The sequence below is a fragment of the Paroedura picta genome, chromosome 3, assembly GCF_049243985.1.
Source record: "Paroedura picta isolate Pp20150507F chromosome 3, Ppicta_v3.0, whole genome shotgun sequence".
NCBI lineage: Eukaryota > Metazoa > Chordata > Lepidosauria > Squamata > Gekkonidae > Paroedura > Paroedura picta.
The window spans coordinates 12,254,465-12,272,785 of NC_135371.1; the positions used below are offsets into that span (position 1 = coordinate 12,254,465).

The following is an 18,321-nucleotide window of genomic DNA, read 5'->3' on the forward strand; positions in this document are numbered from 1 at the left end:
AAGTAGCCTGTCGGTTTGAGCTTTTTTATGTTTAGTGATCAATGTGTTCTTTTTGCAAGGCATCTTTGCAAAGCTTCTTTTTAAAATGCCGAAGAGTTGCATGTAACCTCACCCTCTTGACATTCTGTTGCTGGCTTGACTTGTTGTGGCACCTACTTTGTGGCTGGCCTCTGTTGAAGCCATTTTGTGGTTGTCTCTTTCTCTTGTAACAGTTGTTTTGTGGTTTAACCCAACATCCGATGGCCTCAGGCTCAAACAGATTGTTATGCCTGGCCTTGAGCCTCCTGGTGGACCAACCCTGGCCAGCTATTCACAGTTATGTTGCCAGTTCTCCTGTAACACTGGTTCTTATTGGCTGCAGCAGATCTCACACCATCAGGACACATAGCAACAAGATTCTCAAGGGCTATGTGCAAGTTACCCTTATTTTTAGCCCTCAAAGTAATGTTGATGCCCTTTTGGTCTAATTGGGACCTCTGTTGAAATTTCACACCAGCATTACTGTGTCCTCTATTGTGAGACATTCTGGCTTGAGAAGACTCAAGGCTTTTTGCACGCCTTCAAAATCGCACAATGGTTGCCAATTGAAAACGCTACTGATTTGCCGTTATGCACAACGTCGTTGACAATCTGCCACACACCTGAAAACGATCTGCAAAAAGCGCTTCCTTGTAGCGCTTTCAGGGAAATCCCCAAAAGTGGATTCACCCTCCGGAAAGCGATACACTCATGCAACCAATCTGCAACACTAGCGAAAAAGACCTGTGCGTTAACATTGTTGCGGTTTCTACAAAGTCCCTCCCCCTGGTTCTCTCCTCTGATCTTCCGGCGAAGCGATCGCCATTTTTTTTTCTCCGAGCAAGCGGGGATAAACGCACCAGCGAGCCTCTGTTTAGAGGCTTCCCCGGCTTCAGTCCCTCCCCTTCAGTCACTAAGCACAAACAAGAGAAGCCCGTTTGCTGATGCATTTTCCCTTTATTTTTTACAAATTCATTCAGCCGAAAATCGGGCCCGTGAGAGGGGGGGGGGTTTCACTCAGAGGGAGCGTGGCAACGAATAAATGACAGCTCAAACACACCAGGCAGCTGGATGGGTCTCTCTGTTGCAACGAATCAACACAGATTCGTTGCAATGGGTCTGGTTTTTTTTTTTTTAAACTTTCTTAAAGGGAAAGGGGCTGTTTGGAAGCATGCTAACGGCTGTCCATTGGATTTTCAGCCGAAAATCGGGCCGTGAGAGGGGGGGGGTTTCACTCGGAGGGAGCGTGGCAACGAATAAATGACAGCTCAAACACACCAGGCAGCTGGATGGGTCTCTCCGTTGCAACGAATCAACACAGATTCGTTGCAATGGGTCTGGTTTTTTTTAAAAAAAACTTTCTAAAAGGGAAAGGGAAAGGGGCTGTTTGGGAGCATGCTAACGGCTGCCCATTGGCTGCTTGACGGCCAGGGGCGGGACGAGCTTGGCAAGAGCGCTTCCTTTCTAGCGATTTTTGCCGAGACCGGAAGCCTGTGGGAAACGCTACAAAACGCAACTGGATTCCACTACAAAGGCAGGTATGCATAACGACGAATTCCACTATTTTAAATGGCGATTTTTCATTCAGCAACCAGTTTGCTACAAAGATCCCGGTGCGAAAAGCCCCTCAAGTATCCTGTGGTCTTAAACTAAAATGGGGTCCAGTCAGTCAGTGAAAAATAAAAAAAAAAACGGACTTAATTTCTCTGAGAACCAATTAACAGACAATGAGCTATGTTTTGGAATATGCAAGATCTGTGACGTGCATGACTCAAAAGCATATGGAGAATATCCTACAGGGGGCATCAGAGATGTGTATTTAATATAGTTGTAATGAGAACTTCCTGATGTATTTCAATCAATCTCCTTCGGTGTCCTTTGAACCCACTCCCTCTCTGCTTGCCTCCAGAACAGACAGAATGAACAACATAACAGTTACACAGTTAGGAATCTTGGTCTCCCCTCCCTTTCTTTGCAAAGTTGTTTCTCTTCTAAATAAAACTGAATTCCTCTAAGCAGTTTGGCACTCCCTTTTCTTGCATATTCAAACTCTGCCAATGCTGTGAAGGTCAGCAAGACCATTAGAATATTTTTTACCCCTGAATGGGCTGCTAACCACTTGATCCAGATACTAAGGCACCTTGCCTCTCAAAGAAGATTGTGCTGAACACTGAATACAGATGCATGTAACTTTAGAAATGAAAGATTTATGCATGGGGATCTATAGGTATTCATGTAGTGTCAACCTTTTTGTATATGCCAACAGGGCCTTCTACTGTATTTATCCTAAGAGTACCTAGTTTAACAGGATATAATTCTAGGATTATAAGAAATATATAAATTATGGGATTTATATCCATTTTATGGGCATTCCCTTTGGCCTCCTGCTCTTTCTGAGAAGGGCTGGGTGCTGCACTGTGGAGCACCCACCTCTGTGTGCCACATTTCCCCATGTCACACCCTCCTCCGAGGAGGGCCAAGGAGATGTGTGCCATGGCATGGAGCACCCAGCGGGGTGCTCATCCCTGTGCATTGCCTTTCCTGGTCCCCCCACTCCTCCAAGGAGGGCTGGGAGGCCAGGGGAGGCTGTGATGGTCCTATGCCTTTCCTTCTAGCCCCAGACTTTAAAAACAGGGGGGTGGGAGATGGCAGCAGTCCCTGGGAGCTGGCTGCTATGGTGCTCCTGTGCCTTCCCCACCAGCACCAAACCTTCCTTGAGGCTCCTATTAATTGGCAGAGGCATGGACTGGAGAATGTTCTTAATTTAACTTAAGGGAGACTGGCAAACCTGGGCCCTCCCTTTTTAGAAGGCAGAATTAAGAGGGAGTTTGGCAAGAAAGCTTAACAGGCAGGGGAGCCATCCAATTGGCAGCGGTCTGCAGCAGGACCGCGGGAGAGATTTGAGACCAAGACCCATTCTGCACACGTTAGATAATGCACTTTGGAAGTAGATTTTTTTCTCTTCTGCACAGGAAAAGCCAGCTGCAAAAACACATAGAAAGTGTATTATCCAAAGGTATTTGGCATGCAGGAGCGCCTACGAGACCCACAAGAATCCCCGATTATGTGCTGTGTAAAATTGAAGCTTCCATGGTCCCTTGAAAGCTGATCCCCCTTCCCCCCAAAAGAAGCTTGTTGATTTCTTAAGAGACCCTTACTTAGCTCCTTCCCCAAGCTCAAGGTCAGCCAGCTCAGCTGACTAGCTCCTTTCCCCTTCGGCCTGGGAGAAAGCGGATCCGCTGGTGGTAGCTGACTCAGACCTCACATCTCCCCTCCCCACTTGCCAAGAGTCAGGGAAGGGGATTGCCCAACCACACGCCTAAATCTGCTTTAGGACACTCTGAAGGGAGACCTTCTGCAAGAATCCAAGTTTTTAAACACTGGCGGGTCTCAAGGTCCTGTGCAAGGGGGGGGGGGTCAACCACACCCCCACCCAAGAAGATGCAATAAAAGAAATACCCCCCCAAGCGAAACCTATGAACGGTGGTCCGAGATAGAATAATAGTAAAAGAGTTTTGAGAATCAAGAAAAAGTCAATTTCAGGAATGTATTGTAAACCCCCCCCCGTAAACCCTGTGCCCGGCCCGACGGCGTCCGCAGCTCCCGCGCCCTTCCCCCGGTCTTCGCTCCCACCCCGGCGCCGCAGACCACGGTCCCCAAACGCAGGAGGTTGGACAAGCCGGAGCCCGGCAGCGGTTCGGACAAGAAGCGCCCGGCGTCGAGGTTTGTGGAGCGCCCAGCAGCAGGCAGAGCGATTCGGAGAGCGGAGGGGGCGGGGCAGCCCCGTCGGTCGCAATGAACAGGACAAAGTTTGTGTCCAGCGAAGTTTGCTTCTTAAACCCCCCCCCCCCAAGAATAACAGTTTGCTCCCCCTCCCCCAGAATAACACTTTGTGGGGCCTTGGAAAGCATTGCTGGACGCCAACTCGGTTCAGCAGACAGCTGCTAGCCGCGAGAGAAATGCACCGGGCCTTCCTGGGTCCTTTATGCACACGTTAGATCAGGGGTAGTCAAACTGCGGCCCTCCAGAGGTCCATGGACTACAATTCCCATGAGCCCCTGCCGGCAGGGGCTCATGGGAATTGTAGTCCATGGACCTCTGGAGGGCCGCAGTTTGACTACCCCTGCGTTAGATAATGCACTTTCGAAGCAGATTTTTCCTGTTCTGCACAAGGAAACCCAGCCGCAAAAGCACTCCGACGTGTGTGGAATGGGCCCCGGTTAGGAGGCCAGAACTACCGCGGGAACGCATTTGATTCGGCTTCTCTGAGCCGCTTCCCTGAGCCTGGGGTCGCCCCCCTTGCCCCCTTCCCGTCCTCCTCCGAAGTCTCCCCAAGCAGCGCCAGAGAAGCGGGGGGTCCTACTCACTCCCATGGCGGCGGCCGGCCGAGGGTGTCCGGGCGTCGTCCCCTGCCGAGAGCGCAGTCGGTTGAGCCCAACAGGATTGACAGCGGCTTCGGGAGAAACTAAAGTGACCGACGTGGTGCCCTTTTTTGGCACACGCGTCCTTCCGAGAAGGAAGCGGCGGGACCCTAGAACCGGAGCCTCCCCCTCCCCGCCCAACTTATTTTTCGCTTCCTCTTTGGCGTCAGAGAAAGCCACTGAGAGTCTCCCGTCCCCCTCCCGCCGCGGCCGGGGCATGGCTCCCGGCAGGATTTCTTTCCGTGATCTTGAAAGCCCCCGAGGCGGCCTCCCCCGTCCCAACAGCCGGGCTGGCCGCGAAGAGACCCACGAGATCCTCGGGGAGGGAAGGGGCGAGCAGGCTTGCCTTTCACCAATCACCCCCACCCCGGGTCTCTCGCCCTAGCCTACCTCGCCGAGTTGTTGTGAAAGTTCAAGGAGGAAAGAACTTTGAGCTCTCTAGAGAAAGGATCGGGGGGGGGGGAATAACAGAGTTGGACGGACACCGATGGGACGACATTTAGACATTTCAGGTTCAAAGGAAAGCCCCCTCCCCCAACCCCCGTCGTTGGAGACGACAAAACACGCCGACCCTCTGCTCCGCTCTCTTCTCCAGCTCGGGAGCGAATTGAACGGCAGGCGCGCCTCTTCTTGCTTTCTTGTAGCCAATCACATCGCGGTCCGTTTAGTGCTCTGGTCCAATCCTCTCTCTTCCCCACTCCCGGCTGTGCCAACACGGAGGCGGGACCAGCGACGGTGCTGGAAAGTCCCTTGAAGCAGGGGTAGTCAAACCTGTGGTCCTCCAGATGTCCATGGACTACAATTCCCATGAGCCATGAGCAAACGCTGGCAAGGGCTTATGGTAATTGTAGTCCACGGACATCTGGAGGACCACAGGTTGACTACCCCTGCCTTGAAGGACGCTTTAACTCCACGGGGCTACGCTACAGGTGCCGATGGTCATTCTCTCCCCCCCTTCCCTCCCCCCCCCAACACTTCAACCAGATTGTCCATCCAGGCCTGTGAATTTGGCTCACTTTAGTTCAGCGATGGGTGTTTTTTTTGGGGGGGGGGGATCTGCTCTTACTTGGAAGATTCCATGGATACTGTCCAGTGATTGGCTGAAGAGGTCAGGGGGATATGGCCTGCAGTTTTCTATCAATATAGTTAGTGAGTTAGTTACTTTCTATCTTTACCCTCTTACTGTACTGCCAAGAAGACACTTTTATTATGCTCAAGATCCCTTCCCTTTCAGGACCAACTGTGCTGTGTTCGGGCTCCAGGAACAGGCAGCTAGTTAGCTTTCTTGCTTTTCAATGCACTCTTCCTGCCACTGAATTATATGCCTTGTTTTGAAACCCTTTTTCTCGAGTAAAGCTCTGTTTTGCCTTATTGTGAGTGTGTGTGTAATTATTTGTGGAGCTTCTGAGGCCAAGTCTGGTACCACTTGGCTCCATTACCACACAAAACCCGAGTCAGCCTTGGCAAGCATTTCCAGTACGCTGGTTCCAGACATATTTATTTATTATAGCTATGCTCGCTTGTTCCTCTTACGGGTGCTCCAGCTTGCTGTGCTTGCCAAATTCAACAGCAATACGAATCCTGGCGGAGTAGTTCCGTCTCCTGCCAAAATAGCTGCAGGGATATTGGAGGAAGCAACCCAGGGGTGATCATATTTTGTTGGCTGCCTGTAGGCAACATTAGATTGAGCCCCAATGTCTTACCTGGCCTTTATCTCCAAAGTGGCCCCCATTGTTCTCCTGTCCTCCGTTTTATCCTCTAACGCAGGTGTAGTCAAACTGTGGTCCTCCAGATGCTCATGGACTACAAACGCTGGCAGGGGCTCATGGGAATTGTAGTCCATGAACATCTGGAGGACCACAGGTTGACTACCCTTGATATAGAGGACCCAAATTGTCCTACACAGTATTTCTTACATGTATGCAATGCAACCATGCTCCATACTGCATTTGTAACAGCAATACGTGAATGGGTGTATGTGTGGGAGAAATAATTGCAAATAATCTGGTTTAAACATTGGGATATATATAAAGTGTATGCACAGAAGGGTCTGAAGAACGAAGGTCGAGTCCAGTTGCACCCTCAAGACAAAACAGTTTCATTCAGTCAGTCAATAACCTTTTATTGGCATAAAATACATATAAGACATTTAAAAATAGGGTTTAAAATTTCAACAAAATAATAAAATAGGCCATAACCAAACAGATCTTAAAATGATTAAATAAACTATAAAAGATAAAATTCAAGTCAGGCAGCATATTATAAAAGCATCTTAGTTAAAACTCTGGCAACTAAAATGGTTACCTCTGGGTCTTTGTCAGAGAGCAGAAATTGCCAGGTCACAGATTTACTTACAGAAGGCTTGTTTCCCAGCAAACCAACAAAGCTGACATCCCAACACTGCTCATATAAGGGGCAATCTAACAAAATGCGTGAGACAGAGTCAGGGCAGCCAGAACATTTCAAAACGTATTCCCAAGTGTAGTCAGTTTTCGATTCTTCATCAGTGAATTCTAAATATAAGTGTACAATATATAATATATATAAATATAAACATATCCCCATGCTACATGTTAATTCAATGTAAAGATCAAAATTACATTTACGTTTAGCCAGAACCATACGGACAGAGTCTTGCATGGTATGGGATACGGTGGAATCTTCCCTCTAAGACCTTTGAGGGGAAAGCATTCATTCGTGCCAGGAGAAAAGCTCTTCTCAGGGGTGGGACATCGATGCAAATATGTAGGCATAATATTTCTCTGCATAGTGATGCCAAAGAATGCTGGTGAGCAGACTCGAGGCTGTTTTATTCAAGGTATACACTTCCATGTTCATGCACACGCCTTCAAGCACAATGTAAAATGAGAAAGTGTGCATGCACACAGAAGATTACACCTTGAATAAAACTTTGTTGAGTCTTCAAGGTGCCCAACTTTGTTCTGTTGCTCCTGGACAACACAGCTACCACCATGAATCTGTTTCAAAAGCAGGGTGTTTTCTCTAATTTGCATCTCCCGCTTCCTCCCAAAACTCCTCCTTTTTGTGCCTCTCACCAAACTTCTCTTGGGTAAGACGGAGAGTTGGTAAATAGCCCAGAATTGTGGCTGGGTAGAGGTTTCAGTCCAGATCTCTCCAGGCTGGGTCCAACATTCCCTCTTCCACACTCGCTTCCCCAATGGAGAGGCTGGGGACCAGGTCAGTGATGGAGTGTGAGAGTTAAGCCAGAGTGGCCTGATGTGCAAACGACACCAAGTGACTCGGAATCAAGTTGCTTTCTATTCAGTCTCATAAAAAGAAGACACAAGTGTGAACAGGTGGCGACGGGCAGTTCGTAAGAAATACAGTAGAGGGGCTTGAGAATATTAATAAAGTTTTTCCACAATTTTATTTTCAAAACATACAAAGACTTAGAAAGACTTTCTACTTAAGGCTTCACCGTGATGATAGCACAGGGCATTTTGGGATCATTTGCCTAGTGTGCAGTAGCCCAAAATAGAATGACCACTAGACTGGAAAACCTTTTATGATTTTATATTAAACAAAAAGACACAGGGGGGTAGGTCCCGAAAGAGCCTGTGTGTCGAACAAAGGATTGAATGAGACTTTATAATACACTGAAGGCAGGGAAAGATGATGCTTTTCGGGTCAAACCAATAACCTGGGGTCTCCACCCCTTGCACATCCCACAGGACCACCCCATTGCCATTATGCTAAGTCACTGGGAAAGGGTTACAAAAGACCATTTCCCAGTTTTTTTTCCAATCCTCTGGTAACATAAACAATGGCATGATATAGACCAGGGGTAGTCAAACTGCGGCCCTCCAGATGTCCGGGCAGGGGCTCATGGGAGGGGCTCCTGGGAATTGTAGTCCACGGACATCTGGAGGGCCGCAGTTTGACTACCCCTGATATAGACAATTGTCACTGGCATTGAGAACAGAACATATCAGATACAATCAAGAACAAGTTTCTGGACCTTGTGTTACCAAACAGTCTGGTACACTGAGCTTCTCTTTACAGAACAATAATTAAGAAAATATTATTTCACCCCCTTATCCATCACTGAAGCCCGAGAGTGATGTCTAGGGCAGGGGTAGTCAATGCTGGCAGGGGCTCATGGGAATTGTAGTCCATCAACATCTGGAGGACCACAGGTTGACTACCCCTAGTCTAGGGAGAGAGTTTGCTGGGGATCTACTGCTTGGCTCCTGACACCTGTTTCCTGCATATGCAGCGACGGATATTGTCACAGGTTGTAGAGCTGACTGTATCACCACTCGTGTAGGCACAGAAACCGGTCCCTTTCACTTCAAATCTGAAAGAGAACCACCCCAGAGGTTAGTCAGGAGTTGTGTTCCACCATGGACCAATACAGACAAGAAGCCTTGAATGATAGATGACAGCCTTGTTTCTCCACATTTCTTTCTTTGTTTCTTTGTTTCTCTCTCTCTCTCTTTCTTTGAAAATATCCAGCCATGATTCATCAAATGCTCCCAACTACATCATTCTTAACAGCTGCTCGTTTGACGGTTGGGATCCCCCACTCTTATTCCCGCCCCTTATATCCCTAAACAATCTTATCAACCCTTCTAGTGAGCTCATTCTGGCAAACCCATCCTGATTCATCTTGCATCAACTCCTATCACCAAAATACTTCTGTTCTCCTTCATTCTGTTCTCCTTCATTTCCGCACAAGAAATATGTTCCTGGAGAGTCTCCAAATGTTGTCGGCTTTTAGAGCCCTCTCCTCATGACGCTGCCAACATCCTGAGGCTGTCCAGTAGATGGGTCGAGATTCGGCCATTTTTAAAGTGCAATGTGTTAAATCCAGGGAAATGGATTACCACCCTCTGTTGCACATCCCATCGGTGAGCAACCAGTGAGCCACCAGGGATAATGTGAAGAACAGTTGGCTCTTTTTATAGCAACACACATACATTGCAACGCGTAAGTTTGAATTTTTAAAAAATTCATTTTCATGCTCAGGGGAACTTTGGAGACCCACCAACCTCCATTGAGAGGGGATTGGTTGCCTCCAGTGATTGACAGGCCAAGGAGCAGTGAGTAAAGTGCGCGTTGCTCTCTCTTCTGCCTTTCCCCGCCCCCACTAGTGAGCACAGGAAAAGGAGTGATGCAGTGGCAGAAAAATGCAGGAAGGCTTTATAGTGTAGAGAGGTAAAAATGCGCAACTTACTATCCCATAATTACAGGCAATTTGGCCCCCTGTGCGTAAATGGTCCCTCTCTTTCTTTAAAAAAATGTCATTCTGTTCTTGGGCACTAATATTGAGAACATATGCTAAAGAATTTGTAGATGTATAAACTGTTTACTCTATTCCTCTCCGGAAAGTATGCATGTGGACTTCCTTAACCCCATCTGTTTTACAATCATTTTGGTGAACTTTGCTGGCGCATTCTCCTTCTAGCACTGTCTCAGCTTGAACATGCTGGTGATGATGCTCTACGTTCCCGTTTCCTTCTCTCCCTTTCCCTTCGTCAGTGTGGGGTATCAAACCACTGCAGACAGCTCCTTTTCAAAATATATTACCCTGGGATGTACACTTTCAACCTGCAGCAGAATTCTGAATGCTCTCCTGGTTATAAAAGAGAGTTAAAGAGCTGAGCATGCTCTGACTACCCAAACGCATTTTGAAAATGCAGCAATGTTTGTTCGCTAGCATCAAGTTGCAGGTATTTAACCATGTCAGACCCAAACTTGGCTGAGTTTTCTTCAACAAAAAACACACTGCATCTGAGTCATTTTTGATACTCAGGCAGGAGAATTCTATCACCATGCATAAAAAAACCAGAAAAAGTTTAGGTGATTAAAAAAACAACAACACCTTATTCCTTCTAGAGAGCTGAATCCTCTGAAAACATCTCAAATCTGGTTTGTTCAGAAAATGGCAATACTTACTCGGTAACACTGGTACTGTTTTTCCACTTCCACTGATTTCCCTTCTCCCTCTGAAGATCAATCCAGTATTCACCTTCCTTGCTCTTTAGTAAAGCCTTAATTAAAAGCAAATCAAGTTTATGATCTTTTAAGCTGCATTTATCTGTTCCACTTAATATTTCTGGTAAGGGCTTGGAGGAGGAGCGTGTCTCATGGCTTAAATGCCACTCAGCACCTCCAATCCACTCAGGGCAGCTGAGCCACCCTGAGTGCCTCCTCCTCCAACCAGCTTGCCTGTCTGTCCAGCAGCCAGCCAATCGCCTTCTGTCCCCCACCCCCTAATTCTTCTACTTCCCTCTGAGGCTCGGAGGCTGCAGATCGATGCCCCTGCAGATGAGTCCCCTAACAGCTGTCTGCAGCCTTCCCAGATCCTGGGGAGAGGCTGTCTGCAGAGTTCTTCCACCCCCCACCCCCCAATCTAGTGCCCATTGTATTCTTGAATGCAATGGGCTTGGCCCCTACTGTTAATTATAATTCTGCAGGTTGCTGCAAACCTTTGTGCTGTGGAATTTTGTCAAAGTGTGTGGTTCTCAAAAAAAAAAAAAAAAGCTATCCCCCTCAGCATTGAGATCTTTATTACTTTCACTCAAGCTCTCTGTCCTTGTTGATGTACAAAAGAATTTATCTTTTCCACATGACATAGTATGTCACAGGTTAGCATGAAGATTAGCGGCCAAATGTCTCTTTCCTAACATCAGATTATGCTGTTATCAGCACCAATTAGTTTCTAAAATGTTATCTAGGGAAGCCCCACAGTCAGTTTTGCAGTTACAAATACATTAATTTATGCAACAAAGAATCTGAAATAATGGAATTAACATGGGTAATGTTCCAGGCATGATTACTGAAGCATTGACATAAGGAGAAGATGACCCCTATGAAAGACCACAGAGTGATGCAAAGGCTTGGAAAGATTAAGAAAACACAGGAATCATGCTCCCCCCCCCCCCCCCGTTGCTTCAAGAATTTCCAATTTTTCCAATCAAAGAATTGGAAAATTATAGGGGGCACTAAAAAAAAAATCCTAACACCTTAAACTGCAAACATATACAACATATTCAAAATGGGAGGAGACAAGTAAATAATTTTGGTAATAATTAATAGGTTATAATGTGTTAATGATTATACATTATTTTAAAAAGGGCAGTGTTTTCAAAGTTATAAAGTCACCAACTGCGACTTTACGAGAGAGCTTCTGTCCAAATATACTTTATTCTATTTACTGCACAATTTGTTGTCTCTAATTTTTGCTCCTGTTTCTCAGATGTCAAACAGTAAAGATACATACGCTATGACAGCACAGCCTACAGTATTGGGTATGTTTCCAGTTTTTCTTAGGGAAAACAAAGAGCTATACTTCTAAATTTCATAAATTAGCCAAATATTGAAGAAGAAGAAGAAGAAGAAGAAGAGTTGGTTCTTATATGCCACTTTTCCCTACCCAAAGGAGGCTCAAAGCGGCTCACAGTCGCCTTCCCATTCCTCTCCTCACATCAGACACCCTTCGGGATGGGTGAGGCTGAGAGAGTCCTGATATCACTGCTGAGTCAGAACAGTTGTATCAGTGCCGTGGCGAGCCCAAGGTCACCCAGCTGGCTGCCTGTGGAGGAATGCAGAATCGAACCCAGCATGCCAGATTAGAAGTCCGCACTCCTAACCACTACACCAAACTGGCAATTGCACAGGCTAATAAAGGATGCATTTTTATATTGGTCAATCAGGACAAAGGTTAGGTTTGATACAGAATTAACTATTACATATTTGGGGATTTAGCGTCAAGTGGTTTGCCCACATCCAGAACCATTCCCCTACCCCAGGGTTAGTCAAACTGCGTCCCTCCAGATGTCCACGGACTACAATTCCCATGAGCCCGTGCCAGCGTTCGCTGGCCGGGGCTCATGGGAATTGTAGTCCATGGACATCTGGAGGGACGCAGTTTGACTACCCCTGGGGGTAAGCACCGAAGACCACAAATACAAACTGATGTCTTTTTGTTCTTAACCCCCATGAAGTGTTGCCTAGTGACCATGAGCGACCACACATTTCCCAACTACACAGAGGTTTGACTCACCCTTTCCTCCTCAGAGTTCAGTGTCACCAAGGAAGCATCGGATGCAGAGCAGAAGCTGTTGCAGAAGTCCCAACTGTGCTCCGCATTGTCGGAAATGTAACACTGGTCTCCATGTCGGCTCCAACCACGAATGCATCCATCTACAATATCTTCGCTTGCAATTCCTTCATTTTTTCTGGGGGGGGAAGGTCTGGTGGCTGTAAGGGGGGGGGGCAGAAATTTAATTAAATCTGTGAGATTCACCACCATCTCCTCAGGACGCTGCCAACATCCTGCTGCAGCTGGGTGGGGGAGGGGGGGCTACCACTTTTCTGAGGCTCATTAGGCAGGGGAAGAAAGTATTTGTTTTTATTTTGATACCGTCCTCCCCCGAAGGCTCAGGGCGGTTTACAGGGAACAGGAAACAGGTACAGGTAACGTAAGGAAACAGCTGTGACAACAGCAATAACAATACAGCAATAATAACTCCAACATGATAACAGCAGTAATAATAAAATAGGACTGCAAAGAAGCCTCAGCTCAACTCTTACTGGGACCCAGTGCGTTAGGCAGATTAGTGGCGGTCATAATAAGAGAGCCAATTGGAAGCGATGGTCCAGGTCAACCTCAACCAAATGCCTGGCGGAGGAGCTCCCTTTTGCAGGCCCTCCGGAACTGTTTGGGTTCCATCAGGGCCCTGATCTCCTCTGGGAGCTCGTTCCACCAGGTGGGGGCCAGGATGGAGAAAGCTCTGGCCCTGGTTGAGGTCAAGCGGGCTTATCTGGGGCCAGGGACCACCAGGAGGTTGGAGGAAGTAGAGCTCAAGGCTCTTTGAGGGGTGTAGGCGGAGAGGCGATCCCTCAGGTATACTGGGCCCAGGCCGCGAATGGCCTTAAAGGTGATAACCAAAACCTTAAGCCTGATCCGGAATTCAACCGGGAGCCAGCGCAGCTGCTGGAGGATGGGCTGGATGTGGGACCTCCGAGGTGTTGCTGTGAGGACCCTGGCAGCCGCGTTCTGGACCAACTGCAGTTTCCGGATCAAGGATTAGGGTAGGCCAGCGTAGAGCGAGTTACAGAAGTCCATCCCAGAGGTGACCGTCGCGTGGATCACTGTGGCTAGGGGTTCCGGGGTCAAGTAGGGCGCTAGTAGTTTGGCTTGGCGAAGGTGGTAAAATGCCAGCCGCGCTACCATCGTGATATGAGCCTCCATAGAGAAGGAGGCATCAAGTATCACTCCCAGGTTTCTGGTGGAGTGGGCCACTGTTAGCTGCACTCCATCCAGATTGGGTAGGCGCGCTTTCTCGCTTGGACCTTTCCTGCCCAGCCACAGGACCTCTGTCTTTGAAGGGTTGAGCTTCAGACGACTCTGCTTGAGCCATCCCGTCACCGCTTCCAGGCAGCTGGCTAATGTTTCTGGGGGAGAGTCAGGGCGGCCATCTATCAGGAGGAAGAGTTGGGTGTCATCAGCATATTGGTGACAACCCAGCCCAAATCTCCGCACCAGTTGGGCAAGAGGGCGCATAAAGATGTTAAATAGAGTTGGAGAGAGACTTGCCCCTTGGGGGACTCCACAAGCCAGTTGGTGACGGCTTGATGAGCTCTCTCCTAATGCTACCCTCTGTCCGCGCTTCCGGAGAAAGGAGATCAGCCACTGAAGGGCAGTCCCTCTGATCCCGGCATTGGCGATGAGCTAAAAGCTCATGATCTACTGTGTCGAACGCTGCTGAGAGATCTAATAATGTAAGCAGCGTTGACCCCCCCCCAGTCCAGCTGGCGACGGAGGTCGTCCATCAGGGCAACTAGCACTGTCTCTACCCCATGGCCAGGCCGGAAACCAGACTGGGATGGGTCTAGGACCGAAGTTTCTTCCAAGTATGCTGACAATTGGCCCATGACCGCTTTTTCAAGCAATTTCCCCAGAAATGCTAGGTGCGAGATGGGGCGATAGTTGGATAGAAAAGCTTTTAAAATTATTCCAGTTTAGGCTGGCTTCAGAATTCCTGCAGATAAGATTTCTGCCATTTTGATCTTGCTGCAACACATGTTCGAGGGGTAGCCGATTTAAAATGCTCAAAAGCGGCAGATTGTGAGGGGCCCCGTTCATTTGTGGACCATTTCATCTTGTTTCTGATTTTGGAGCCCAAGAAGGATGAGAACTTTAAAAACATCAATGCATGCGCAGTTAACAGATACTGCCTAAGAAGAGCTCTGCTGGGTGAGACAAAGCAACAAGAGATTCAGCAGAAACTGAAAAAAATCATATACGAATGCCTTCAGGTCCAGATAGGAAACATATTTCAAAATACACAGCACCATCATGCAAGATAAACAATATTAGGCAATTAAGATCTCACCGGCCTGAATGATATTGCCAATGACTGAGCCCAGGAGACAACAGCTTAAGACTGCAATAATGATATTCTTCCTCTTGAACCATTGACAAGCTTTTAAATACAAAGAAAAGAAAATATCATCACTTGAAGGGTATTTTTAAATCAGAGTTATATCCACACTCCCTGGCTCTACTACGGCTGCCCCGAGGTTTGGGGCGAACAGGCTGTATCTGAATCCAAATGACTGAAGCCATGACAACAATTGGCCAGCCAAGAAAAGCTTTTGGGGTGCTTTTGGAAGCAGCCTTGCTAAAGAAAAAGCAACCACTGTTTCCCAGCGGGGGGGGGGGCCCTCTCCACAGCTTCTGTGACTTTCTCAGTCTGCCTTAGATACAAAGATAGGAAAACGGGAGAATCTCAAAGGGTGGCCACTTCCCTGCTCATCACGGTGTCACTCGTCTGCCCCTTTCCCCATGCTGGTGCTCACCTCATCACATATAGAACCCTATATCAATGGCCCTACATGGAGCAGGACTAGATGGCCCATATGCCCCCTTCCAGCTCTATGTTTCTACGGTAAGTTTGCGTTTAAAGAAACAGGAGATCTTTGGCTTTGAAACAACAGTCTCAACATGGTAAGGAAAAACGGTCACATTTGTCAAGATCTCTCCACTATGCCTGTGGCATGTAAAACACTACAGTTATTAACTGTGGGAGGAAATGTAAACTCTCAGTAACGAAAGTCTTAGACCAGTGGTCATAGCAGGGCAAGCAGCTTGGCTGTGGGGGGGGGGCATCCACTCAACAGCCTTGCGGGGTGGATCGAGAGAGCAGGGGGTTGGACTAGATGGCCTGTATGGCCCCTTCCAACTCTATGATTCTATGAGATAGAGCTGTCTCGTCTGTCTCAAGCAGTGAAAAAGAGCGAGATCGGCATGGCGGGACAAGAGGCAGAACTGAATTAAGATACCCCGGGGAAAAAACAATTTATATGCAATCATGAACATTGGATCTTCATGCAATTGGTCAGTTTGGGTTTAATTTCTGTGGAAGAACCCTTGCATAATTTTATGGTTGGGGGTCACCGCAACAGGAGGAACTGTATTAAAGGGTTGCGGCATTAGGAAGGTTGAGAACCACTGTCTTAGACTTATGCGGCTGTACCCTAGTCTTCACATCTTGAATAACTCAAGAACGACTCAAGATTTCTTTTTGCCTTTGCCTGGAGCGTTTGGCTCCCCCTCCATGGAAAGGGCCAGCACCTCAGCCTCAACTTCTTCAGCAAAGCAAGTTAAACTTACCACGCCATCCTTTTGGACGCCTGTCTGGGCCATTTTTGTGGCGACCACCATTCTTCATTAGCGTTTTGTTCACATCTTCTTCACCTTCAATAGGGATCTCACATGCCATCTTGTCTACCTTAGCTGCCATTTAATACGATACCTGCATGAGAAAATGTTGACAATACCTTCATTTCTACACTGTCCACAGGGGCTTGATGCCCAACATCACTGAAATTATACTTTTGCCCAGCCTTTAGGTATTTACTGACTCTTACACATGACCAGCTTTAAGACGCTGTCAACTACTTCGTTTTTTTATTTCTTCAATTTATTACCCGCCACTCCAGATCCGGCTCATGGCTGGTTACAGACTTCCAATAAAAACCCCAGTCAAAACCCCATTAAAACGGACCACAAATACAATAAAACCCAACACCATTGGCAGTAAAAAGTCCAGAAAACTCCTCCATTCCCACCCCCTTTACCGCCATCAATGGAGGGATGGAAAGAGGGTTCGAGATTGTAAGACTAGCTTCTGGCTGACCGGGGGTGGGGGGTGTATCTTCCGCAGTACCCCAGCCTCAACCATAGACCTGGTGGAAGAGCTCTATTTTGCAGGCCCTACTTCTAAGAGCCTCTTGTGGTGCAGAGTGGTAAGGCAGCCGTCTGAAAGCTTTGCCCATGAGGCTGGGAGTTCAATCCCAGCAGCCGGCTCAAGGTTGACTCAGCCTTCCATCCTCCCGAGGTCGGTAAAATGAGTACCCAGCTTGCTGGGGGTAAACGGTAATGACTGGGGAAGGCACTGGCAAACCACCCCGTATTGAGTCTGCCATGAAAATGCTAGAGGGCGTCACCCCAAGGGTCAGACATGACTCGGTGCTTGCACAGGGGATACCTTTACCTTTACCTTTACTTCTAAGAAACACCGAAGGCCTACTGGGGACTTCTAAATCACTGCCTTGTAAACCACTGAAAAATAAAGCAATTTTCCTGATACATTAATATGTACACAAACCTCCCCTCTGGCACCATAGACTGCTCCTTTTCTAAGCTGTTGAGACTCCTTCGGGTAGAGAAAAGTGGCATATAAGAACCAACTCTTCTTCTTCATACACATTGCCATGGGTTCACGGGCAACATACAAGAAGCACGGCCAGCAGGGAAGCAAGAGACTGAACAGACAAATGTGAGGAAACACCTCCCGGGAGCTATTTGATTTATAGGATTGTATGATATGATCTTTTCCACCTACATGCAAGTTTTGTGGGTTCATTACACATTGCTTCAGGCTGAATCTGCACCTAGGATTGGGGTGTGAGGGCAGTGGTTTTTGTTTAAACAAAGGGGTGCTTTTTATTGGTATGCAGAGCAGCTATAGTTCTTAGGTTCTTGGACAGGGATCCCAGAATCTGGGAAAACCCCATGGCAAGTCTCTGAACCACACAAGCAGCCGCTTGTAACCACATCTGAAGTAGGATGTGTACACAGTCAACCTAGGAACTCCTGAAAAACACTCCCTGCAAATTCTGATCATGAAGACGGTGTAATTTGGTTTTACCATGTGTTCCCACTTCAGCTCTTAAGAAAGAAAGCCGCAACGCAAGTGTGCAAGCAAGTTGAAAACAGCAGGGAGATTCTGGACGGGAAGTCATTTTTCCAAAGGAGGAACTACTGCAGCAACTGGTGGGCATGCCTGGTGGGCCTTGGCTCCCTCCCTCCCTCCTCTAGGACCGATAAACGGGCCCACAGCCGATTTGTCAAAAGGGAACAGTGGGTGGCAACCGACACATCGAGATTCTTTAACCCAAACAGCTCTGACAGAAAGGCTGTAAGTGGCGTGTTTTCGCCAGCGGGCAGGGCATGGTGCCATTCAAGCTCCAGAGCAGCAATGGCAGGCGGAGAAAGCTGTATAGAAGTTGGGTAAAACAATGAGTTAGGAACTTTTGGAGCCATTCATGGTGCACGGAGGAGACATCTCCCCCCACCCCTTCCACAAGCTCTGTAGCGGCCGGCCCCAAACAGACTGTGGCTGTCTCTCTGTGCGAAGCCGAGAGCAAAAAAGAGGGTGGGACAGGCAAGGGGCGGCCAGCGAGGAGTTCTCCTCCAGAGGATGAAGGGGTGGGGTGGGGGGTCTCTCAGGAATCCTTGTTGGGCCGTCCAGGCACAGCTGACTTAGCTGCGACACAGCCTGTAGATGTCTCCTATTCAAATGCGCCACCAGGGCTGGCCCTGCTGAGCGCCCAGGTCCAAACAGCG

General features: G+C 48.0%; 2 protein-coding genes across 6 annotated transcripts in view; both read right to left on the minus strand.

The window, feature by feature from the left end:
• The window catches only part of LOC143834494 (uncharacterized), a 30,167-nt gene extending 23,996 nt beyond the window's left edge, over positions 1-6,171 (minus strand). Inside the window, exons 1-3 of the mRNA XM_077331320.1 lie at positions 6,143-6,171; positions 5,973-6,053; positions 4,386-4,549 (exon numbers count right to left, since the gene is read on the minus strand). Of these exons, the coding sequence (XP_077187435.1) occupies positions 4,386-4,549; positions 5,973-6,053; positions 6,143-6,171 (274 nt within the window). The remainder of the gene's footprint in view (positions 1-4,385; positions 4,550-5,972; positions 6,054-6,142) is intronic.
• A 364-nt stretch (positions 6,172-6,535) lies between these two features.
• LOC143831537 (natural killer cells antigen CD94-like) overlaps positions 6,536-18,321 on the minus strand; it is a 37,379-nt gene continuing 25,593 nt past the window's right edge. For all 5 annotated transcript variants that reach the window (XM_077324598.1, XM_077324597.1, XM_077324596.1 and 2 more), the window contains 5 exons: positions 16,084-16,225; positions 14,804-14,893; positions 12,469-12,665; positions 10,359-10,453; positions 6,536-8,757 (listed from right to left, as the gene is read on the minus strand). In XM_077324598.1, coding sequence (XP_077180713.1) covers positions 8,637-8,757; positions 10,359-10,453; positions 12,469-12,665; positions 14,804-14,893; positions 16,084-16,213 — 633 coding nt within the window. In that variant the 5' untranslated portion in view covers positions 16,214-16,225 and the 3' untranslated portion in view covers positions 6,536-8,636. The remainder of the gene's footprint in view (positions 8,758-10,358; positions 10,454-12,468; positions 12,666-14,803; positions 14,894-16,083; positions 16,226-18,321) is intronic.